This window comes from Oncorhynchus gorbuscha, linkage group LG07, assembly GCF_021184085.1.
Source record: "Oncorhynchus gorbuscha isolate QuinsamMale2020 ecotype Even-year linkage group LG07, OgorEven_v1.0, whole genome shotgun sequence".
Classification (NCBI taxonomy): domain Eukaryota; kingdom Metazoa; phylum Chordata; class Actinopteri; order Salmoniformes; family Salmonidae; genus Oncorhynchus; species Oncorhynchus gorbuscha.
The window spans coordinates 997,106-1,023,142 of record NC_060179.1 but is presented as its reverse complement, the minus strand read 5'-3'; the positions used below and the strand labels follow the sequence as shown (position 1 = coordinate 1,023,142).

The following is a 26,037-nucleotide window of genomic DNA, read 5'->3' as shown; positions in this document are numbered from 1 at the left end:
TTTCAGCTCATCCTGGCTATGACCCTCTCTCCCTTGTTTCAGCTCATCCTGGTTATGACCCTCTCTCCCTTGTTTCAGCTCATCCTGGTCATGACCCTCTCTCCCTTGTTTCAGCTCATCCTGGTCATGACCCTCTCTCCCTTGTTTCAGCTCATCCTGGTCATGACCCTCTCTCCCTTGTTTCAGCTCATCCTGGTCATGACCCTCTCTCCCATGTTTCAGCTCATCCTGGTCATGACCCTCTCTCCCTTGTTTCAGCTCATCCTGGTCATGACCCTCTCTCCCATGTTTTAGCTCATCCTGGTCATGACCCTCTCTCCCTTGTTTCAGCTCATCCTGGTCATGACCCTCTCTCCCTTGTTTCAGCTCATCCTGGTCATGACCCTCTCTCCCTTGTTTCAGCTCATCCTGGCTATGACCCTCTCTCCCTTGTTTCAGCTCATCCTGGTCATGTCCCTCTCTCCCCTTTTTCAGCTCATCCTGGTCATGACCCTCCCTTGTTTCAGCTCATCCTGGCTATGACCCTCCTTTGTTTCAGCTCATCCTGGCTATGACCCTCCCTTGTTTCAGCTCATCCTGGTCATGACCCTCTCTCCCCTTTTTCAGCTCATCCTGGTCATGACCCTCCCTTGTTTCAGCTCATCCTGGCTATGACCCTCCCTTGTTTCAGATCATCCTGGCTATGACCCTCCCTTGTTTCAGCTCATCCTGGCTATGACCCTCTCTCCCATGTTTCAGCTCATCCTGGTCATGACCCTCTCTCCCCTTTTTCAGCTCACCCTGGTCATGACCCTCCCTTGTTTCAGCTCATCCTGTCTATGACCCTCCCTTGTTTCAGCTCATCCTGGCGATGACCCTCTCTCCCATGTTTCAGCTCATCCTGGTCATGACCCTCTCTCCCCTTTTTCAGCTCATCCTGGTCATGACCCTCCCATGTTTTAGCTCATCCTGGCTATGACCCTCCCTCCCTTGTTTCAGCTCATCCTGGTCATGACCCTCCCTTGTTTCAGCTCATCCTGGTCATGAGTTCCAGAACCAACAGAGCTCTTCTGTATAACCTGGACTTGGAAACCCAATGAACCTTTATCTATTTGATACGAGATGAATTGACAGATAATAATAGTTAAAATAGAGATATTACTGGGCAACAGATATAACGGTGAGCTACAGTTACCACTATATTTTGTTGTGACAGGCACTAAAACGGGTCCGCCCCCTCTGAGAAAATAAATAAATCCAGACGCACCTTTAATTGTTGTCTGCTTCCTCGCCGGGAGTCAGTGGTCCCGCGCGCCGACCACACCACTGGACCGTTAACAACACTGCAGATGCACGAGACTGCTTTCTTTCCCTACCTTCATTTTCCATTTGGTATTTTTATTTCGTTTTAAGGGGGATTGCATTGACTTTGTTGACTTGTTTGGGGGTTACAGCTACTTTGCCTCCTCAAGGTCAGTACCGCAACAGGTGTTGCTATTATAAGCGCAATAAGGTTACAAATTGCAATGCATGACCATGTGACATTTAACCAGCTAACATCACAGAGAAGTGATTTTAATAGCAGCAACAGTTTTCATTATGGAGATCAAATATGCATGTTTAATGCAATGTGGGCTATTATTCCTAGCAAGCAGAATAAAGTAGCCTAGTAAAAATATTAAGTAGACTAAAATGGGTCAATGACCCTTCGACTAATACAATAGGCTACACTGGAAAACCATGAAACGTGACACGTTCATAACCGAAATACCAGTGTTTAAAACGTAAAGATAAAGCATTTATATTAGCCAATAAGTGTTTAGCATGCTAGATTAAAAACTATAGTCATCTTTTTCCAGTCCGTTTCCAACCAGGATAACACCTACATCTGCAAAGTATTCTGATGTTAAACATAAGTGTTTACTTTCACATTGTCCTGTTTAGAGTGTATTTAGTCATTAGAAATGTATGTGACTTTCCATGGATTTTTTTGTCAGATCAGTGTTATGAATGTCTGTCACCTTATATACATTTCAGGACAACTGAACAGGACATTTGATTCAATAAATAGGTTTAACCGCATGTTGTTGTTTTTACTTGACTGTATTGAGTTAATCACCATGAACTTTCTAGAGTGAAAAAGACATGAAAGGTGCCTCATTATCATATTTCACAGCATGCTTTGTTGCAGGTTAGTTTTTAGAATAGTTTGTTTTAATATCTATGGTTTTATCATGTATGTTGATTGATTTATTGATATTTTACTATACAAAGATAAATAATTTACATTTTTCTAAAATAATCCAATCTGAAAGGGGTTGGATTTATTGCACCTGAAAACGAATCCAATCTGAAAGGGGTTGGACATATTGCACCTGAAAACGAATCCAATCTGAAAGGGGTTGGACATATTGCACCTGAAAACGAATCCAATCTGAAAGGGGTTGGACATATTGCACCTGAAAACTAATCCAATCTGAAAGGGGTTGGACATATTGCACCTGAAAACGAATCCAATCTGAAAGGGGTTGGACATATTGCACCTGAAAACGAATCCAATCTGAAAGGGGTTGGACATATTGCATCCGAAAACTAATCCAATCTGAAAGGGGTTGGCATATTGCACCTGAAAACGAATCCAATCTGAAAGGGGTTGGACATATTGCACCTGAAAACTAATCCAGTCTGTAAAGGGGTTGGACATATTGCACCTGAAAACTAATCCAATCTGTAAAGGGGTTGGACATATTGCACCTGAAAACTAATCCAATCTGAAAGGGGTTGATTTATTGTACCCATTACTGAGATGGTTGTTCCAGTTGACATGGTTGAGCTAGTACTGTTTGATAAATCAATTGCCATAGCAGTAATAATGAGTGCAGATTGTGGGGTATTTCAATGGTTGGATACTCTCTCTTTGGCTGGATTCAGATAGGAATTTCTAATCACTTCACAAACCAGTGTATTTTGACTTGTTCTGATGTGGCCCTTAATCCTGGATTTTTAGGACACAATTTTGAGGATAACTAGGTCATAACTAAAGACTGAGGATAACTAGTCCATAACTAAAGACTGAGGATAACTAGGTCATAACTAAAGACTGAGGATAACTAGTCCATAACTAAAGACTGAGGATAACTAGTCCATAACTAAAGACTGAGGATAACTAGGTCATAACTAAAGACTGAGGATAACTAGTCCATAACTAAAGACTGAGGATAACTAGGTCATAACTAAAGACTGAGGATAACTAGTCCATAACTAAAGACTGAGGATAACTAGGTCATAACTAAAGACTGAGGATAACTAGTCCATAACTAAAGACTGAGGATAACTAGTCCATAACTAAAGACTGAGGATAACTAGGTCATAACTAAAGACTGAGGATAACTAGTCCATAACTAAAGACTGAGGATAACTAGGTCATAACTAAAGACTGAGGATAACTAGTCCATAACTAAAGACTGAGGATAACTAGTCCATAACTAAAGACTGAGGATAACTAGTCCATAACTAAAGACTGAGGATAACTAGTCCATAACTAAAGACTGAGGATAACTAGGTCATAACTAAAGACTGAGGATAACTAGTCCATAACTAAAGACTGAGGATAACTAGTCCATAACTAAAGACTGAGGATAACTAGTCCATAACTAAAGACTGAGGATAACTAGTCCATAACTAAAGACTGAGGATAACTAGTCCATAACTAAAGACTGGGGATAACTAGTCCATAACTAAAGACTAAGGATAACTAGTCCATAACTAAAGACTGAGGATAACTAGTCCATAACTAAAGACTGAGGATAACTAGTCCATAACTAAAGACTGAGGATAACTAGTCCATAACTAAAGACTGAGGATAACTAGTCCATAACTAAAGACTAAGGATAACCAGTCCATAACTAAAGACTGAGGATAACTAGTCCATAATAAAGACTGAGGATAACTAGTCCATAACTAAAGACTGAGGATAACTAGTCATAACTAAAGACTGAGGATAACTAGTCCATAACTAAAGACTGAGGATAACTAGTCCATAACTAAAGACTAAGGATAACTAGTCCATAACTAAAGACTGAGGATAACTAGTCCATAACTAAAGACTGAGGATAACTAGTCCATAAAAGACTGAGGATAACTAGTCCATAACTAAAGACTAAGGATAACTAGTCCATAACTAAAGACTGAGGATAACTAGTCCATAACTAAAGACTGAGGATAACTAGTCCATAACTAAAGAATGAGGATAACTAGTCCATAACTAAAGACTGAGGATAACTAGTCCATAACTAAAGACTGAGGATAACTAGTCCATAACTAAAGACTGAGGATAACTTGTCCATAACTAAAGACTGAGGATAACTAGGTCATAACTAAAGAATGAGGATAAAGTCCATAACTAAAGACTGAGGATAACTAGTCCATAACTAAAGACTGAGGATAACTAGTCCATAACTAAAGACTGAGGATAACTAGTCCATAACTAAAGACTGAGGATAACTAGTCCATAACTAAAGACTAAAGACTGAGGGTCCATAACTAAAGACTGAGGATAACTAGTCCATAACTAAAGACTGAGGATAACTAGTCCATAACTAAAGACTGAGGATAACTAGTCCATAACTAAAGACTAAGGATAACTAGTCCATAACTAAAGACTGAGGATAACTAGTCCATAACTAAAGACTGAGGATAACTAGTCAATAACTAAAGACTAAGGATAACTAGTCCATAACTAAAGACTGAGGATAACTAGTCCATAACTAAAGACTGAGGATAACTAGTCAATAACTAAAGACTGAGGATAACTAGTCCATAACTAAAGACTGAGGATAACTAGGATAACTAGTCCATAACTAAAGACTGAGCATAACTAGGACATAACTAAAGACTGAGGATAACTAGTCTATAACTAAAGACTGAGGATAACTAGTCCATAACTAAAGACTGAGGATAACTAGTCCATAACTAAAGGCCTTATGACCTGTCTAATATAACATTCACTTAGACGGTCACTGATAAAAGGCTTCCGGAGTAGATCTTACTAAATCTTACTGTGTTTGTCACTAACAAACACAGTCATTGGTGGGTATCTCTCACATTCACTCGAAAGGAAAGCTTGGAAATACGCAAATACAGCTTTATACCCTACAGTGTTAAAACAACACCCCCAGTATTTAGTGTTTAAAATGCCTTGTGCTGAATAAATGTGTTCATGTGTTTAAAAATTGCTACATGTTTTGGTGTTTACAATCTAAACGCGTTTAAATAGACTTTCATAAAAACGTTTCGTTATATGTCCAGATCGTAAACACTTGGTTTAGCAGTTTAGGCAGTTCCATATATGTTACAATGTCATCTGAGACCAAAAAAAGCACTAATAATCAATGTAATGAACATACACCACTGTTTCAAAGTTTGGGGGTCACATATATATCACATATATCTGACTGGACCATTATATTAAAGGTCCAGTCAGATATAAAGCTGATGACAGCCTATCCGGTCCTTCTGTAGCTCAGTTGGTAGAGCATGGCGCTTGTAACGCCAGGGTAGTGAGTTCGATCCCCGGGACCACCCATACGTAGAATGTATGCACACATGACTGTAAGTCGCTTTGGATAAAAGCGTCTGCTAAATGGCATATATACATAGAAATGTCCTTGTTTTCCATGAAAACATACATGAAATGAGTAGCAAAATGAATAGGAAATACAGTCAAGACGTTGACAAGGTTATAAATAATGATTTTTAATGGAAATAATAATTGTGTCCTTCAAACTTTGCGTTCGTCAAAGAATTCTACTTTTGCAGCGATTAAAGTTGTCAATTTGTTGAGGAAATCTGGAGAGATTTCACCCCATGCTTCCTGAAGCACCTCCCATCCGTTGGATTGGCTTGATGGGCACTACTTACGTACCATACGGTCAAGCTGCTCCCACAACAGCTCAATAGGGTTGAGATCCGGTGACTGTGTTGGCCACTCCATTATAGACAGAATACCAGCTGACTGCTTCTTCCCTAAATAGTTCTTGCGTAGTTTGGAGCTGTGCTTTGGGTCATTGTCCTGTTGTAGGAGAAAATTGTCTCCAATTAAGGACCGTCCACAGGCTATGGCATGATGTTGCAAAATGGAGTGATAGCCTTCCTTCTTCAAGATCCCTTTTACCCTGAACAAATCTCCCACTTTACCACCACCAAAGCACCCCCAGACCATCACATTGCCTCCCCCAGACCATCACATTGCCTCCCCCAGACCATCACATTGCCTCCCATCACATTGCCTCCCCCAGACCATCACATTGCCTCCCATCACATTGCCTCCACCAGGCCATCACATTGCCTCCCCCAGACCATCACATTGCCTCCCCCAGACCATCACATTGCCTCCACCATGCTTGACAGATGACGTCACTCCTCCACCATCTTTTCATTTTTTCTACGTCTCACGAATGTTCTTCTTTGTTATCCGAACATGTCAAACTTACATTAGTCTGTCCACAACACTTTTTTCCAATCTTCCTCTGTCAAGTGTCTGTGTTATTTTGCCCATCTTAATATTTTATTTTTATTGGCCAGTCTGAGATATAGCTTTTCACTCTGAAACTCTGCCTAGAAGGCCAGCATCCCGGAGTTGCCTCTTCACAGTTGACGTTGAGACTGGTGTTTTGTGGGTACTATTTAATGAATCTGCTAGTTGAGGACTAGTGAGGCGTCTGTTTCTCAAACTAGACTCTCTAATGTACTTGTCCTCTTGCTTAGTTGTGCACCGATGCCTCCCACTCCTCTTTCTATTCTGGTTAGAGCCAGTTTGCGCTTTTCTATGAAGGGAGTAGTACACAGCGTTGTACGAGATCTTCAGTTTCTTGGCGATTTCTCACATGGAATAGCCTTCATTTCTCAGAGCAAGAATAGACTGACGAGTTTCAGAAAAAAAGGTCTTTGTTTCTGTCCATTTTGAGCCTGTAATCGAACCTGCAAATGCTGATGCTCCAGATACTCAACTAGTCTAAAGAAGGCCCGTTTTATTGCTTCTTTAACCAGAACAACAGTTTTCAGCTGTGCTAACATAATTACAAAAGGGTTTTCTAATGATCAATTAGCCTTTTTAAATGATAAACTTGGATTAGCTAACACAACGTGCCATTGGAACACAGGAGCGATGGTTGCTGATAATGGGCCTCTGTACGCCTATGTAGATATTCCATAAAAAATCTGCCATTTCCAGCTACAGTAGTGATTTACAACATTAACAATGTCTACACTGTATTTCTGATCAATTTGATGTCATTTTAATGGACAAAAAAATATGCCTTTCTTTCAAAAACAAGGCCATTTCTAAGTGACCCCAAACTTTTGAATGGTAGTCTATATATATATAACAAACCCGTGTCAGAAGTGTTCAGCAGTTAGCTCCAAATAGGCAACAGCTGCTGTATAGGAATAGATGACCTCTCAGAGTCCTTGTCTGTCCCGTTGTTCCTCTCCTTCTAGATACACATGAACCATGTTCAAAGACATTATATTAAAGGTCCAGTCAGATATAAAGCTGATGACAGCCTATCCGTCCTGTGTCTGGACAAACGTTGACAAGTGATCAGTATCTTGTAGTAATAATATGGTAATATGATCTAGTATCTGCACAACATCTAAATGGAGGAAGAAGTGCTGTACATCGGACCACATGCATGTCAAGGTAAAATAACAACCCGATGTTCATCTCCCAGGACAAAATAGCTATCAAAAGCTAGCTAGTTAAAATGTCCATTAGCGACTCTGATCCACCCGTAAAATACATTGTGCCCCTGGACTGAGAGGAAGGAAGTTCAATATGTAGCTAGATGTAGAAAGCTAATGTTAACTAGCTAACGTTGCCCATGAAAGGACGTATCTAATAACACTACTGTATATAATTCCAGAGAAAAGAGAGAGGTCTCTAGGTTCTATACAATCTCTGATAACACTACTGTATATAATTCCAGAGAAAGAGAGAGAGGTCTCTAGGTTCTATACAATCTCTGATAACACTACTGTATATAATTCCAGAGAAAGAGAGAGAGGTCTCTAGGTTCTATACAATCTCTAATAACACTACTGTATATAATTCCAGAGAAAAGAGAGAGAGGTCTCTGTATATAATTCCAGAGAAAGAGAGAGAGGTCTCTAGGTTCTACCATCTCTGATAACACTACTGTATATAATTCCATAGAAAGAGAGAAAGGTCTCTATGTTCTCTACCATCTCTGATAACACTACTGTATATAATTCCATAGAAAGAGAGAAAGGTCTCTATGTTCTCTACCATCTCTGATAACACTAGTGTATATAAATGACCACTTTTTATAACTCAGAGAGGGAGAGTTACTGTGAATACAGTAGTCATTAGTCTACTAGTACTGCAGCCAAATACAGTAGTTTGTCCAAACGTGACACTGAGCTGAATGTAAACTGGAGGGCGAGGGACTATTTTTATGCCTGCCGCTCCATCACATTGATATCTGACTCTGATTGAAACAGTGGTAACTATAGACCAGGCTTGACTGCATCTCAAATGGGACACTATTCCATATTTAGTGCACCACTTTTGACCAAGAGCTTTAGGCAATAGGGTGCCATTTGGGACACAGCCCTAGCCTGTTGACGACATGGGGCTGGTGCTAACAGAGAGAATTGCTAGCTTTACAGATAGCTGAGCTACAATGTGACATTTGTTCACTTTGAGAGAGTGAGAGAGACTCTATTCAATCGGGGTCACTGAAGCGTTACAGATTGCCCGCTAGAAATGTGAAGGTAATTTCCCATTGAGCTGACATATGCAGCATTTACCGTGCATGTGCAGTCGTCTCCGAAACCACGGGAACATTGCCAATAATTGTCAATTTCACTATGAAGCTGAATTTATACGGATTGAATAGAGCCCTAAGGTCAGAAAAGGTTTAGGAAAGAGGAAGTCCAATTCAATCAACGTTTATTGGTCGCCTACACAGATTTACAGATGTTCAAATCATATCAAAGTAACTTGTTATCGCAGATGCTGTGAAATGCTAATGTTTCTAGCTCCAATAGAGCAATAATATATATCAACACAATAACAATACACACTGAATACACAAAGTTACAAATATCAGAGTCTGGAATTGATGTACAGGACCAGTCAATAGTTTAGACACACCTACTCATTCCAGGGTTTGTCTTTATTTTTACTATCTTCTACATTGTAGAATAATAGTGAAGACATTCAAACTATGAAATAACATATATGGAATCATGTAGTAACCACATAAGTGTTAAACATATCAAAATAAAGATTCTTCAAAGTAGCCACCCTTTTGCCTTGATGACAGCTTTTCACACTCTTGGCATTCTCTCAACCAGCTTCACCTGGAATGCTTTTCCAACAGTCTTGAAGTAGTTCCCACATATGCTGAGCACTTGTTGACTGCTTTTTCTTCACTCTGCGGTCCAATTCATCCCAAACCATCCCAATTGGGTTGAGGTTGGGTGATTGTGAAGGCCAGGACATCTGATGCAGCACTCCATCACTCTCCTTCTTGGTGAAATAGCCCTTACACAGCCTGGAGGTGTGTTGGGTCATTGTCCTGTTGAAAAACAAATGATTGTCCCACTAAGCCCAAACCAGATGGGATGGTGTATCACTGCAGAATGCTGTGGTAGCCATGCTGGCTAAGTGTGACTTGAATTCTAAATAAATCACAGACAGTGTCACCAGCAAAGCACCCAGATACCATCATACCTCTTCCTCCATGCTTCACGGTGGGAACCACACACCACCACACCTCCTCCTCCAGGCTTCACGGTGGGAACCATGCATGTGGAGATCATCCGTTCACCTACTCTGCTTCTCACAAAGACACGGCGGTTGTAAACAAACATCTAATGTGGTCTCATGAGACCTAAGGACAGATTTCCACCAGTCTATTGTCCATCTAATGTGGACTCATCAGACCTAAGGACAGATTTCCACCAGTCTATTGTCCATCTAATGTGGTCTCATGAGACCTAAGGACAGATTTCCACCAGTCTATTGTCCATCTAATGTGGACTCATCAGACCTAAGGACAGATTTCCACCAGTCTATTGTCCATCTAATGTGGTCTCATGAGACCTAAGGACAGATTTCCACCAGTCTATTGTCCATCTAATGTGGTCTCATGAGACCTAAGGACAGATTTCCACCAGTCTATTGTCCATCTAATGTGGTCTCATGAGACCTAAGGACAGATTTCCACCAGTCTATTGTCCATCTAATGTGGTCTCATGAGACCTAAGGACAGATTTCCACCAGTCTATTGTCCATCTAATGTGGTCTCATGAGACCTAAGGACAGATTTCCACCAGTCTATTGTCCATCTAATGTGGACTCATCAGACCTAAGGACAGATTTCCACCAGTCTATTGTCCATCTAATGTGGTCTCATGAGACCTAAGGACAGATTTCCACCAGTCTATTGTCCATCTAATGTGGACTCATCAGACCTAAGGACAGATTTCCACCAGTCTATTGTCCATCTAATGTGGACTCATCAGACCTAAGGACAGATTTCCACCAGTCTATTGTCCATCTAATGTGGTCTCATGAGACCTAAGGACAGATTTCCACCAGTCTATTGTCCATCTAATGTGGACTCATGAGACCTAAGGACAGATTTCCACCAGTCTAATGTCCATTGTGCATGTTTCTTGGATCAATCAAGTCTAGAATACAATGACTAGAATACAGTACATCCTGTACATATATACTGTACATAAACTCAGCAAAAAAATTAATGTCCTCTCACTGTCAACTGCATTTATTTTCAGCAAACTTAACATGTGTAAATATTTGTATGAACATAACAAGATTCAACAACTGAGACATAAACTGAACAAGTTCAACAGACATGTGACTAACATAAATGTTTTAATGTGTCCCTGAACAAAGGGGGTCAAAATCAAAAGTAACAGTCAGTATCTGGTGTGGCCACCAGCTGCATTAAGTACTGCAGTGCATCTCCTCATGGACTGCACCAGATTTGCCAATTCTTGCTGTGAGATGTTACCCCACTCTTCCACCAAGGAACCTGCATGTTCCCAGACATTTCTGGGGGGAATGGCCCTAGCCCTCACCCTCCGATATAACAGGTCCCAGACATGCTCAATGGTATTGAGATCCGGGCTCTTCACTGGCCATGGCAGAACACTGACAATCCTGTCTTCCAGGAAATCACACACAGAATGAGCAGTTTGGCTGGTGGCATTGTCATGCTGGAGGGTCATGTCAGGATGAGCCTGCAGGAAGGGTACCACATGAGGGAGGAGGAGGTCTTCCAATTAACGCACAGCATTGAGACTACCTGCAATGACAACAAGCTCAGTCCGATGATGCTGTGACACACCATGACAGACCCTCCACCTCCAAATCGATCCCGCTCCAGAGTAGAGGCCTCGGTGTAACGCTCCTTCGACGAAAAACGCAAATCCGACCAAAACCCCCGGTGAGACAAAACCGTGATGCATCAGAGAAGAGCACTTTTTGCCAGTCCTGTCTGGTCCGGCGACGGTGGGTTTGTGACCATTAGCGACGGTGTTACCGGTGATGTCTGGTGAGGACCTGCCTTACAACAGGACTACAAGCCCTCAGTCCAGCCTCTCTCAGCCTATTGCGGACAGTCTGAGCACTGATGGAGGGATTGTGCGTTACTGGTGTAACTCGGGCAATTGTTGTTGCCATCCTGTACCTGTCCCGCAGGTGTGATGTTCGGATGTACCGATCCCGTGCAGGTGTTGTTACATGTGGTCTGAAACTGCGAGGACGATCAGCTTTCCGTCCTGTCTCCCTCTATCTCCGTCTTAGGTGTCTCACAGTACAGACATTGAAATGTATTGCCCTGGTCACATCTGCAGTCCTCATGCCTCCTTGCAGCATGCCTAAGGCACATTCACACAGATGAGCAGGGACCCTGGGAATCGTTCCTTTGGTGCTTTTCAGAGTCAGTAGAAAGGCCTCTTTAGTGTCCTAAGTTTTCATAACTGTGACCTACCGTCTGTACGCTGTTAAGGTCTTAATGACCATTCCACAGGTGCATGTTCATTAATTGTTTAAGGTTCATTGAACAAGCATGGGAAACAGTGTTTAAACCCTTTACAATGAAGATGTGTGAAGTTATTTGGATTTTTATGAATTATCTTTGAAAGACAGGGTCCTGAAAAAGGAACGTTTCTTTTTATAAAGTTGGTAAAACAGCATGTAAACATTGTTAATGTTCCCAGTGTTCAATGTCTCTAAGGTGCTGGGCAGAGTACCGGGCGGTGGCTGGCCAGTGATGGCCATCAGAATAAAAAGCAGAGTGGGAGGCCCCGGTGCACAAATGAGCAAGAAGACAAGTACATTAGAGTGTCTAGTTTGAGAAACAGATGCCTCACAAGTCCTCAACTGGCGGCTTCATTAAATAGCACGTGCAAAACACCAGCGTCAACAGTGAAAAGGCGACTCCGGGATGCCATTTCTCACACTGGTCAATAAAAATAAAAGATTAAGATGGGCAAAAGAACACAGACACTGGACAGAGAAACTCTGCCTAGAAGGCCAGCATCCCGGAGTCACCTCTTCCATGTAGATATTGAGACTGGTGTTTTGCGTGTACTATTTAATAATGCAACCAGTTGAGGACTTGAGGCGACTGTTTCTCGAACTAGACACTCTAATGTACTTATTCTCTTGCTCAGTTGTGCACCAGGACCTCCCACTCCTATTTCTATTCTAGTTAGAGCCAGTTTGTGCTGTTCCGTGAAGGGAGTAGTACACAGCGTTGTACGAGATCTTCAGTTTCTTGGCAATTTCTCACATGGAATAGTTTTCATTTCTCAGAACAGGAATAGACTGATGAGTTTCAGAAGAAAGATTTCTGTCCATTTTGAGCCTGTAATTCGCTTGCTTGGGTATCGGAAACAATGGTGGACGTCTTGAAGCAAGTGGGGATGACAGACCTGGATAGGGAGAGATCGAATATGTTTGTAAATACTCCAGTCAGCTGGTCTGCCATACTCTGAGGACGCGGCTAGGGATGCCATCTGGGCCAGCAGCCTTGCGAGGGGTAACAATCTTAAATGTCTTACTCACGTCGGCCACGGAGAACGAGAGCTCACAGTCTTCGAGAGAGGTGGTGGCCCTTGTTGGCAGCATTATGTGTTCCTCAAAGTCGACGAAGAAGGTGTTTAGCTTGTCCGGGAGCAAGACATCGGTGGCTGGTTTTCCCTTTATAATCTGTGATGGTCTAGAGTCCTTGCCACCAACGTCTAATGTCCGAGCCATTGAATTGCATCTCCACTTTGTCTCTGTACTGATGTTTTGCCTCTTTATTTGCCTTTCAAAGGGCATAACTGGACTGTTTGTACCCAACCATGTTATCAGTCCACCTGTTCGCTCTTTCAGTTTTGTGCGAATGCTGCCCTTCTATCCATGTTTTTTGGTTTGGATAGGTGCTACCGTCACAGTGGGTACAACATCCTCTATACACTTCCTGATGAACCTAGGGACTGAGTCAGTGTAATCATCAATGCTATTCTCAGAGGCAACCCGGAATATAATCCAGTCCACTTGATCAAAACAGTCCTGATGTTAGTGATGTTAACTGATGTTAACTGATGTTAGTGATGTTAGTGATGTTAACTGATGTTAACTGATGTTAGTGATGTTAATGATGTTAGTGATGTTAACTGATGTTAACTGATGTTAGTGATGTTAGTGATGTTAGTGATGTTAACTGATGTTAGTGATGTTAACTGATGTTAACTGATGTTAACTGATGTTAGTGATGTTAGTGATGTTAACTGATGTTAGTGATGTTAGTGATGTTAACTGATGTTAACTGATGTTAACTGATGTTAGTGATGTTAGTGATGTTAACTGATGTTAACTGATGTTAGTGATGTTAGTGATGTTAGTGATGTTAACTGATGTTAACTGATGTTAGTGATGTTAGTGATGTTAGTGATGTTAGTGATGTTAGTGATGTTAACTGATGTTAGTGATGTTAGTGATGTTAACTGATGTTAGTGATGTTAGTGATGTTAGTGATGTTAGTGATGTTAGTGATGTTAACTGATGTTAGTGATGTTAACTGATGTTAACTGATGTTAGTGATGTTAGTGATGTTAACTGATGTTAACTGATGTTAGTGATGTTAACTGATGTTAACTGATGTTAGTGATGTTAACTGATGTTAACTGATGTTAGTGATGTTACTGATGTTAACTGATGTTAGTGATGTTAGTGATGTTAGTGATGTTAGTGATGTTAACTGATGTTAGTGATGTTGATGTTAGTGATGTTAACTGATGTTAGTGATGTTAGTGATGTTTAACTGATGTTGAGTGATGTTAACTGATGTTAACTGATGTTAGTGATGTTAACTGATGTTAACTGATGTTAGTGATGTTAGTGATGTTAACTGATGTTAGTGATGTTAACTGATGTTAGTGATGTTAGTGATGTTAACTGATGTTAACTGATGTTAGTGATGTTAGTGATGTTAGTGATGTTAGTGATGTTAACTGATGGTAACTGATGTTAACTGATGGTAACTGATGTTAACTGATGTTAGTGATGTTAGTGATGTTAGTGATGTTAACTGATGTTAACTGATGTTAACTGATGGTAACTGATGTTAACTGATGTTAGTGATGTTAATGATGTTAGTGATGTTAACTGATGTTAGTGATGTTAACTGATGTTAGTGATGTTAACTGATGTTAGTGATGTTAGTGATGTTAACTGATGGTAACTGATGTTAACTGATGTTAGTGATGTTAATGATGTTAGTGATGTTAACTGATGGTAACTGATGTTAACTGATGGTAACTGATGTTAACTGATGTTAGTGATGTTAATGATGTTAGTGATGTTAACTGATGTTAGTGATGTTAACTGATGTTAGTGATGTTGGTGATGTTAGTGATGTTAGTGATGTTAACTGATGGTAACTGATGTTAACTGATGGTAACTGATGTTAACTGATGTTAGTGATGTTAATGATGTTAGTGATGTTAACTGATGTTAGTGATGTTAACTGATGTTAGTGATGTTAACTGATGTTAGTGATGTTGGTGATGTTAGTGATGTTAACAGATGTTAATTGATGTTAGTGATGTTAGTGATGTTAGTGATGTTAACTGATGTTAACTGATGTTAGTGGTGTTAGTGATGTTAACTGATGTTAGTGATGTTAACTGATGTTAACTGATGTTAGTGATGTTAACTGATGTTAACTGATGTTAACTGATGTTAACTGATGTTAGTGATGTTAGTGATGTTGGTGATGTTAGTGATGTTAACTGATGTTAGTGATGTTAGTGATGTTAACTGGTGTTAGTGATGTTAGTGATGTTAACTGATGTTAGTGGTGTTAACTGATGTTAACAGATGTTAGTGATGTTAACTGATGTTTAGTGATGTTAGTGATGTTAACTGATGTTAGTGATGTTAGTGATGTTAGTGATGTGATGTTAACTGATGTTAGTGATGTTAGTGATGTTAACTGATGTTAACTGATGTAACTGAACTGATGTTAACTGATGTTAGTGGTGTTAGTGATGTTGATGTGATGTTAGTGATGTTAACTGATGTTAGTGATGTTAGTGATGTTAGTGATGTTTGATGTGATGTTAGTGATGTTAACTGATGTTAACTGATGTTATGTGATGTTAACTGATGTTAACTGATGTTAGTGATGTTAGTGATGTTAGTGATGTGATGTTAACTGATGTTAGTGATGTTAACTGATGTTAACTGATGTTAGTGATGTTAGTGATGTTAACTGATGTTAACTGATGTTAGTGATGTTAACTGATGTTAACTGATGTTAGTGATGTTAGTGATGTTAGTGATGTTAGTGATGTTAACTGATGTTAGTGATGTTGTGATGTTAACTGATGTTGATGTTAGTGATGTTTAGATGATGTTAAGTGATGTTAGTGATGTTAGTGATGTTAACTGATGTTAACTGATGTTAACTGATGTTAGTGATGTTAACTGATGTTAGTGATGTTAACTGATGTTAGTGATGTGATAGTGATGTTTAGTGATGTTAGTGATGATGTTAACTGATGATGTTAGTATGATGTTAACTGATGTTAGTGATGTTAGTGATGTTAACTGATGTGATGTTAGTGATGTTAGTGATGTTAACTGATGTTAGTGATGTTAGTGATGTTAGTGATGTTAGTGATGTTAACTGATGTTAGTGATGTTAGTGATGTTAGTGATGTTAGTGATGTTAGTGATGTTAACTGATGTTAGTGATGTTAACTGATGTTAGTGATGTTAGTGATGTTAACTGATGTTAGTGATGTTTGATGTTGATGTTAGTGATGTTAAGTGATGTTAGTGATGTGATGTTAGTGATAGTGATGTTTGATGTTAGTGATGTTAGTGATGTTAACTGATGTTAACTGATGTTTGATGTGATGTTAGTGATGTTAGTGATGTTAGTGATGATGTTAACTGATGTTAACTGATGTTAGTGATGTTAGTGATGTTAGTGATGTTAACTGATGTTAACTGATGTTATGTTAGTGATGTTAGTGATGTTAACTGATGTTAGTGATGTTAGTGATGTTAGTGATGTTAAGTGATGTTAACTGATGTTAACTGATGTTAAGTGATGTTAGTGATGTTGATGTTAACTGATGTTAACTGATGTTAGTGATTGATGTTAACTGATGTTAAGTGATGTTAATGTTAGTGATGTTACTGATGATGATGTTAGTGATGTTAACTGATGTTAACTGATGTTAGTGATGTTAACTGATGTTAGTGATGTTAACTGATGTTAGTGATGTTAACTAGTGATGTTAACTGATGTTACTGATGTTAGTGATGTTAGTGATGTTAACTGATGTTAACTGATGTTAGTGATGTTAGTGATGTTAACTGATGTTAACTGATGTTAACTGATGTTAGTGATGTTAAGTGATGTTAGTGATGTTAACTGATGTTAGTGATGTTAACTGATGATGTTAGTGATGTTTATGTTGATGTTAGTGATGTTAATGTTAGTGATGTTAACTGATGTTAGTGATGTTAACTGATGTTAGTGATGTTAACTGATGTTAGTGATGTTAACTGATGTTAGTGATGTTAACTGATGTTAGTGATGTTAGTGATGTTAGTGATGTTAGTGATGTTAACTGATGTTAGTGATGTTAGTGATGTTAGTGATGTTAGTGATGTTAACTGATGTTAACTGATGTTAGTGATGTTAACTGATGTTAGTGATGTTAGTGATGTTTATGTGATGTTATGTGATGTTTGATGTGATGTTAGTGATGTTAGTGATGTTAACTGATGTTAGTGATGTTAGTGATGTTAGTGATGTTAGTGATGTTAAATGATGTTAACTGATGTTAAGTGATGTTAACTGATGTTAGTGATGTTAAGTGTTAGATGATGTTAACTGATGTTAGTGATGTTAGTGATGTTGATGTTAACTGATGTTAGTGATGTTAGTGATGTTAGTGATGTTAGTGATGTTAGTGATGTTAAATGATGTTAACTGATGTTAGTGATGTTAACTGATGTTAGTGATGTTAGTGATGTTAACTGATGTTAACTGATGTTAGTGATGTTATGTTAGTGATGTTGATGTTAACTGATGTTAGTGATGTTAGTGATGTTAGTGATGTTAACTGATGTTAGTGATGTTAGTGATGTTAACTGATGTTAGTGATGTTAGTGATGTTAACTGATGATGTTAGTGATGTTAAGTGATGTTAGTGATGTTAGTGATGTTAGTGATGTTAGTGATGTTAAGTGATGATGTTAACTGATGTTAGTGATGTTAACTGATGTTAGTGATGTTAGTGATGTTGATGTGATGTTAGTTAAGTGATGTTAGTGATGTTAACTGATGTTAGTGATGTTAAGTGATGTTAACTGATGTTAGTGATGTTAACTGTTATGATGTTAGTGATACTGATGTTAACTGATGTTAGTGATGTTAGTGATGTTAGTGATGTTAACTGATGTTAGTGATGTTAACTGATGTTAATGTTAGTGATGTTAGTGATGTTAACTGATGTTAACTGATGTTAGTGATGTTAACTGATGTTAGTGATGTTAGTGATGATGTTAACTGATGTTAACTGATGATGTTAACTGATGTTAACTGATGTTAGTGATGTTAGTGATGTTAGTGATGTTAGTGATGTTAACTGATGATGTTAGTGATGTTACTTTGATGTTAACTGATGTTAGTGATGTTAGTGATGTTAACTGATGTTAGTGATGTTAACTGATGTTAACTGATGTTATGTTAACTGATGTTAACTGATGTTAGTGATGTTAACTGATGTTAACTGATGTTAACTGATGTTAGTGATGTTAACTGATGTTAGTGATGTTAACTGATGTTAGTGATTGTTCCACCTCTGCAGGTCCTTCTGAGTGGAGGGTGTCTGTCCATACCCTCCAGGTTCTGAGTGTGTGGGTTCCACCAGCTGACCGGTCACTATGGGGATCAAGGCAGCCCTGCCCAGATATGAGCTGTACTTCTATAACACAGTGGTCTATCTGGGCTTGTTGTGGGCTGCCAGCTGGATCTTTGATGTGTCCAGCTGTAAGTATACGCACACACACACACACACACACACACACACACACACACACACACACACACACACACACACACACACACACACACACACACACACACACACACACACACACACACACACACACACACACACACACACACACACACACACACACACACACACACACACACACACACACACACACACACACACGTTCCTAAGCATTACAGAATGGATTTTTGGGTCACATTTTTCTAACTTAAAATCTAATCTAATCGAAGTTTTATTTTTCCAGCGAACGCAAACAGAAAGTCGTTCAAGTCCAGCGTGACCCCAGGATGGTACTACTTCGGCAGGAGGATGGTGAGAGGAACGCTTTAGATTCAGGCTGACTTGTGGACCTTTTATATGCTAGTAACAACTGAGATACAAATCATCCTCTGATATGACTGAGATCCCTACTCTATTTTATCTGGCTGCAGGATACGGCTGACTTTGAGTGGGTGATGTGGTTCTCCACGTTCCGGGACCACATCCTCTTCGCCCTGTCTGGTCATGTGATCTTCGCTAAGATCTGCTCCATGCTGGCTCCACAGGTGGATTTACATCTGCAACGCTATATCCAAAATGGTCAAATGTAGTGCCCTATGTAGGGAATAGGGCACCATTTAGGACACAGAGGATCATCTTACCAGTTTAGAATATCAGCTTCATCATCCTTTGGAACCAGTTTTGTCACCCTCCAAAGCCATGCTACATTGTACAGTAGCTTTTAATATCTTTAGATACTGAGTGATGGGAGGGAGGGAGGGAGGGAGGGAGGGAGGGAGGGAGGGAGGGAGGGAGTGAGGGAGGGAGGGAGGGAGGGAGGGAGGGAGGGAGAGGGAGGGAGGGAGGGAGGGAGGGAGGGAGGGAGGGAGGGAGGGAGGGAGGGAGGGAGGGAGGGAGGGAGGGAGGGAGGGAGGGAGGGGGAGGGAGGGAGGGAGGGAGGGAGGGAGGGAGAGGGAGGGAGGACAAGGCTCTTCAGAAATATACATATATCCACACGTTTAAATATATACATAAAGATCTATCCATAGATTTGTCTCTGCTTACGACCTTGGAGAAAAGAGAAAACAGTTTCTAATTGGTGCATAACATCAAGGACTGAATCAAGGTACCTACACCCAATATCATGATGTACACAGAGGACTGAATCAAGGACAGCCTGTCTGTCCACATCATAGGTCCCGGTTGTACATGTTGAGTGAGTGAGTGAGTGAGTGAGTGAGTGAGTGAGTGAGTGAGTGAGTGAGTGAGTGAGTGAGTGAGTGAGTGAGTGAGTGAGTGAGTGAGTGAGTGAGTGAGTGAGTGAGTGAGTGAGTGAGTGAGTGAGTGAGTGAGTGAGTGAGTGAGTGAGTGAGTGAGTGAGTGAGTCAGTCAGTCAGTCAGTCAGTCAGTCAGTCAGTCAGTCAGTCAGTCAGTCAGTCAGTCAGTCAGTCAGTCAGTCAGTCTGTCTGTCTGTCTGTCTGTCTGTCTGTCTGTCTGTCTGTCTGTCTGTCTGTCTGTCTGTCTGTCTGTCTGTCTGTCTGTCTGTCTGTCTGTCTGTCTGTCTGTCTGTCTGTCTGTCTGTCCACAGCATAGGAGCCTGATGTACCTGTGTTGTGGTACCCCTGTCTGTCTGTCTGTCCACAGCATAGGAGCCTGATGTACCTGTGTTATGGTACCCTGGCGGTGCTGGTCACTATGGGTTGGACCTACACCACTCTGATCCTGTCCCACTGTGTGCTGCTCTACAGTATCTCTCTGGTTAAACTGCGCTGGCTCTGCTTCCTAGCTGGACTCACCACCCTGTCCACATTCAAGATGGAACCATTCATATCCTGGCAGGTAAGAAGAATACACTACAATACATTACTACTGGGTGGCAGGTAGCCTCGTGGTTAGAGAGGTGAGCCAGCAACTGGAGGGGAGAAATCTATATCACTAGCCACTTTAAACAATGCTACCTTATATATATCACTAGCCACTTTAAACAATGCTACCTTATATAATGTTACTTACCCTACATTATTCATCTCATATGCATATGTATATACTGTACTCTACATCATCGACTGCATCCTTATGTAACACATGTATCACTAGCCACTTTAACTATGCCACTTTGTTTACTTTGTCTACACACTCATCTCATATGTATATACTGTACGCAATACCATCTACTGTATGCTGCTCTGTACCATCACTCATTCATATATCCTTATGTACATATTCTTTATCCCCTTACACTGTGTATAAGACAGTAGTTTTGGAATTGTTAGTTAGATTACTTGTTGGTTATCACTGCATTGTCGGAACTAGAAGCACAAGCATTTCGCTACACTCGCATTAACATCTGCTAACCATGTGTATGTGACAAATAAAATTTGATTTGATTTGATTTGATTTGAATCTGACGGGTAGTGAGCTGGCAACTGGAAAGCTGCTGGTATCAAATCCTAGATGCCTTTGCCTGCTTTTGTACCCTTGAGTAAAACACTTAACCCCCCTCAACAGGGTTAGGGTTAGAGGTTAGAGGTTAGAGGTTAGGGTTAGGGTTAGGGCGTCCAGTGTTGGGTTAGAGGTTAGGGTTAGGGTTAAAGGTTAGGGCTAGGGCGTCCAGTGTTGGGTTAGGGTTAGGGCGTGCAGTGTTGGGTTTGAGGTTAGGGTTAGAGGTTAGAGGTTAGAGGTCAGAGGTTAGGGTTATGGTTAGGGTGTCCAGTGTTGGGTTAGAGGTTAGGGTTAGGGTTAAGGTAAGAGGTTAGAGTTAGGGTTAAGGTGTCCAGTGTTGGGTTAGGGTTAGGGTTAAGGCGTCCAGTGTTGGGTTAGGGTTAAGGTAAGAGGTTAGAGTTAGGGTTAAGGTGTCCAGTGTTGGGTTAGGGTTAGGGTTAAGGCGTCCAGTGTTGGGTTAGGGCGTCCAGTGTTGGGTTAGGGTTAGGGTTAAGGCGTCCAGTGTTGGGTTAGGGCGTCCAGTGTTGGGTTAAGGTGTCCAGTGTTGGGTTAGGGTTAGGGTTAAGGCGTCCAGTGTTGGGTTAGGGCGTCCAGTGTTGGGTTAGGGCGTCCAGTGTTGGGTTAGGTTTAGGGGTTAGGGTTAGGGTTAGGGTTAGAGGTTAGAGTTAGGGTTAGGTTTAGAGGTTAGAGTTAGGGTTAGGGTTAGGGTTAGGGTTAGGGTTAAAGGTTAGGGTTAGGGTTAGGGTGTCCAGTGTTGGGTTAGGGTTAGAGTTAGGATTAGGGCGTCCAGTGTTGGGTTAGGGTTAGGGTTAGAGGTTAAAGGTTAGAGTTAGGGCGTCCAGTGTTGGGTTAGAGGTTAGGGTTAGAGGTTAGAGGTTAGAGGTTAGAGGTTAGGGTTAGGGTTAGGGTTAGGGTTAGGGTGTCCAGTGTTGGGTTAGAGGTTAGGGTTAGGGTTAGAGGTTAGGGTTAGGGTTAGGGCGTTCAGTATTGGGTAAGGGTTAGGGTTAAGGTAAGAGGTTAGAGTTAGGGTTAAGGTGTCCAGTTTTGGGTTAGGGTTAGGGTTAGGGTTAGGGTTAAGGCGTCCAGTGTTGGGTTAGGGTTAGGGTTAGAGGTTAGAGTTAGGATTAGGGCGTCGAGTGTTGGGTTAGGGTTAGGGTTAGAGTTTAGAGTTAGGATTAGGGCGTCCAGTGTTGGGTTAGGGTTAGGGTTAGGGTTAGGGTTAGAGTTAGGATTAGGGCGTCCAGTGTTGGGTTAGGGTTAGGGTTAGAGGTTAGAGTTAGGATTAGGGCGTCCAGTGTTGGGTTAGGGTTAGGGTTAGGGTTAGAGTTTAGAGTTAGGATTAGGGCGTCCAGTGTTGGGTTAGGGTTAGAGTTATTGCTACTACTATAGTATTAATATTACTACTATACTACTACTATCATATTGCTATACTGCTACTATACTGCTACTATACTGCTACTATTATTACTGTACTATTGCTACTATACTACTACTATCATATTACTATACTGCTACTACTATAGTATTAATGTAATATTACTACTATAATATTACTAGGCTAACCCTATTATTATACTTCTACTATATTATTACTGTTTTAGTACTATACTACTACTACTACTACTATCATATTACTATACTGCTACTACTATAGTATTAATGTAATATTACTACTATACTACTACTAGGCTAACCCTATTATTATACTTCTACTATATTATTACTGTTTTAGTACTATACTACTACTATCATATTACTATACTGCTTCTACTATAGTATTAATGTAATATTACTACTATACTACTACTAGGCTAACCCTATTATTATACTTCTACTATATTATTACTGTTTTAGTACTATACTACTACTACTATCATATTATTATACTGCTACTACTATAGTATTTCTACTATATTATTACTGTTTTAGTACTATACTTTTACCATACTATTACTATTGATGGGTTCGTATTTCAAACTTTAAACATTGTTAATCATCAGTTAAACTAGAGACATGAGGAGTGCCATAGTCTGGTTTCTACACCAGAAGTGAATGGGTATCTGTAGGAGGGTCAAGTTGGATAGGAGTCAGGGGGCTTTGGGAGATGCTGAGTAGAGGAGAGGCAATCGCATGATTGCAGTCACTGATGATAATGGCAGGAGAGCTGTGGAGTAGTGAGGAAGGGGCTTTAGGTCATGTCAGGTCACCTTAAGGGAGAATGAACAGTTTGAGGGCCGTATTACTTAACTTCCTAGTAATAAAACTGTTTAGAAGGAAGGAGGAGACTCAAATCAGTTTTTTTACCACTGGTGGAAATATGTCTTTGTCTTATGCAGCTGTATCGACCCAGTGGGTGAATAAACTTTAAACTTTACTAATCGTCAGTGAGTTTTACTAGGTTATATTAGAACCTAACAGTATACGAGGAACATACTGCTACTATACTATTACTAATATACCATGACTATACTACTACGCCAGTATTAATGTACTATCACTATAATACCACTATACTGCTACTATACTATTACTAATATACCATGACTATACTACTACACCAGTATTAATGTACTATCACTATAATACCACTATACTGTTACTAAACTACTACTGCACTATGACTAAACTAGTACTACACTAAAGCTATATACTAGTAAACTAATACTATACTTTGACAATACTATTACTACACTACCACTGTACCAAAGCTATATACTAGTAAACTAATACTATACTATGGCAATACTATTACTACACTACCACTACACTAAAGCAATATACTAGTAAACGAATACTATACTATGACAATACTATTACTACACTACCACTACACTAAAGCTATATATTAGTAAACTAATACTATACTATGGCAATACTATTACTACACTACCACTACACTAAGGCTATATACTAGTAAACTAATACTATACTATGGCAATACTATTACTACACTACCACTACACTAAAGCTATATACTAGTAAACAAATACTATACTATGGCAATACTATTACTACACTACCACTGTACTAAAGCTATATACTAGTAAACGAATACTATACTATGGCAATACTATTACTACACTACCACTGTACTAAAGCTATATACTAGTAAATTAATACTATACTATGGCAAAACTATTACTACACTACCACTACACTAAAGCTATATACTAGTAAACTAATACTATACTATGGCAATACTATTACTACACTACCACTACACTAAAGCAATATACTAGTAAACGAATACTATACTATGACAATACTATTACTACACTACCACTACACTAAAGCTATATATTAGTAAACTAATACTATACTATGGCAATACTATTACTACACTACCACTACACTAAGGCTATATACTAGTAAACTAATACTATACTATGGCAATACTATTACTACACTACCACTACACTAAAGCTATATACTAGTAAACAAATACTATACTATGGCAATACTATTACTACACTACCACTGTACTAAAGCTATATACTAGTAAACGAATACTATACTATGGCAATACTATTACTACACTACCACTGTACTAAAGCTATATACTAGTAAATTAATACTATACTATGGCAAAACTATTACTACACTACCACTACACTAAAGCTATATACTAGTAAACTAATACTATACTATGGCAATACTATTACTACACTACCACTACACTAAGGCTATATACTAGTAAACTAATACTATACTATGGCAATACTATTACTACACTATCACAACACTGCCACTATACTACAACAATATTACTATGCTGTTGCTGTATTATTACTATAATACTACCATACTGCTACTATACTAACACCATGGTACAACTACACTGGTACTATACTATCACTATAGCATTACTATATACAACCATACTATTAATACACTACTATAATAATATTACTGAACTGCTACTACACTACTACTATATCGCCACCACTAAACTATTACTATACTACTACTATACTATTACTACATGTGTACTATACTGTTACGGTACTACCACTATAATATTGATATACTGGCACTATACTATTGCTATGCTACCGATGTACTATACTGATACTATGATATTACTATACTATTACCCTACTGCTACTGTACTGTTACTATACTGCTGATATACTAGTATTACACTATTACCAAACCACTACTATACTGCTACTATACAAGTACTATACTGCTACTATACTATGACTATGCTACCACTATGATATTACTATACTACTACTACTACTATACAATCGCTGTACTATTTATAATACTATGACTATTCCACAACTATATATTAATATAATGTTACCATACTATTACAATGTGTTACTTACTATTATTATACCATTACTATCTATCACTATACTATACTGCCAATATTTCATTACCACTACTGCTACTATACTACCACTATACTATTTCTGCACTACTACTATACTACTATGCCAGCCCTCCGCTACCACTATATTATCACTATAGCATTACTATACTATTGCTATGCTACCTCTGTACTACTACTATACTGCTCCTATACTATTACTATGCTGCTACTATACAAATACTATGCTTCCACTATACTAACACTATTACTACAGCTGCAACTATACTATCACTATGATACCACTATACTATTACTATACTGCTAATATACTATACTGCTGCTATACTATTACTATGCTACCATTATGATATTGCTATATTATCATCATACTATTACTATACTGCAACCATACTTTTAATATGTTACCATTATACTATTGGTGTACTAATATGACTATACTATTACTATACTGCTACTATACTATTACTATAACAGTACTACACTGCTACTACTAAACTATTACTGCACTGCTTTACTATACTATTGATATTCTGTTTCTATACTATTACTGCACTGCTACTATACAATTACTGTGCTACACCTATACTATTACTATACTACTGCTACTGCACTATTACTATAATATTACTATTACATTACTTTGCTAAAAC

At 39.3% G+C, this 26,037-nt stretch overlaps 1 protein-coding gene across 1 annotated transcript in view; it reads left to right on the top strand.

Annotated features, from left to right (window-relative positions):
• The first annotated feature begins 1,247 nt into the window (after positions 1-1,247).
• hhatlb (hedgehog acyltransferase like, b) overlaps positions 1,248-26,037 on the top strand; it is a 73,871-nt gene continuing 49,081 nt past the window's right edge. Inside the window, 5 exon segments of the mRNA XM_046355392.1 lie at positions 1,248-1,451; positions 18,415-18,596; positions 18,869-18,936; positions 19,056-19,169; positions 20,248-20,442. Of these exon segments, the coding sequence (XP_046211348.1) occupies positions 18,491-18,596; positions 18,869-18,936; positions 19,056-19,169; positions 20,248-20,442 (483 nt within the window). The 5' untranslated portion in view covers positions 1,248-1,451; positions 18,415-18,490.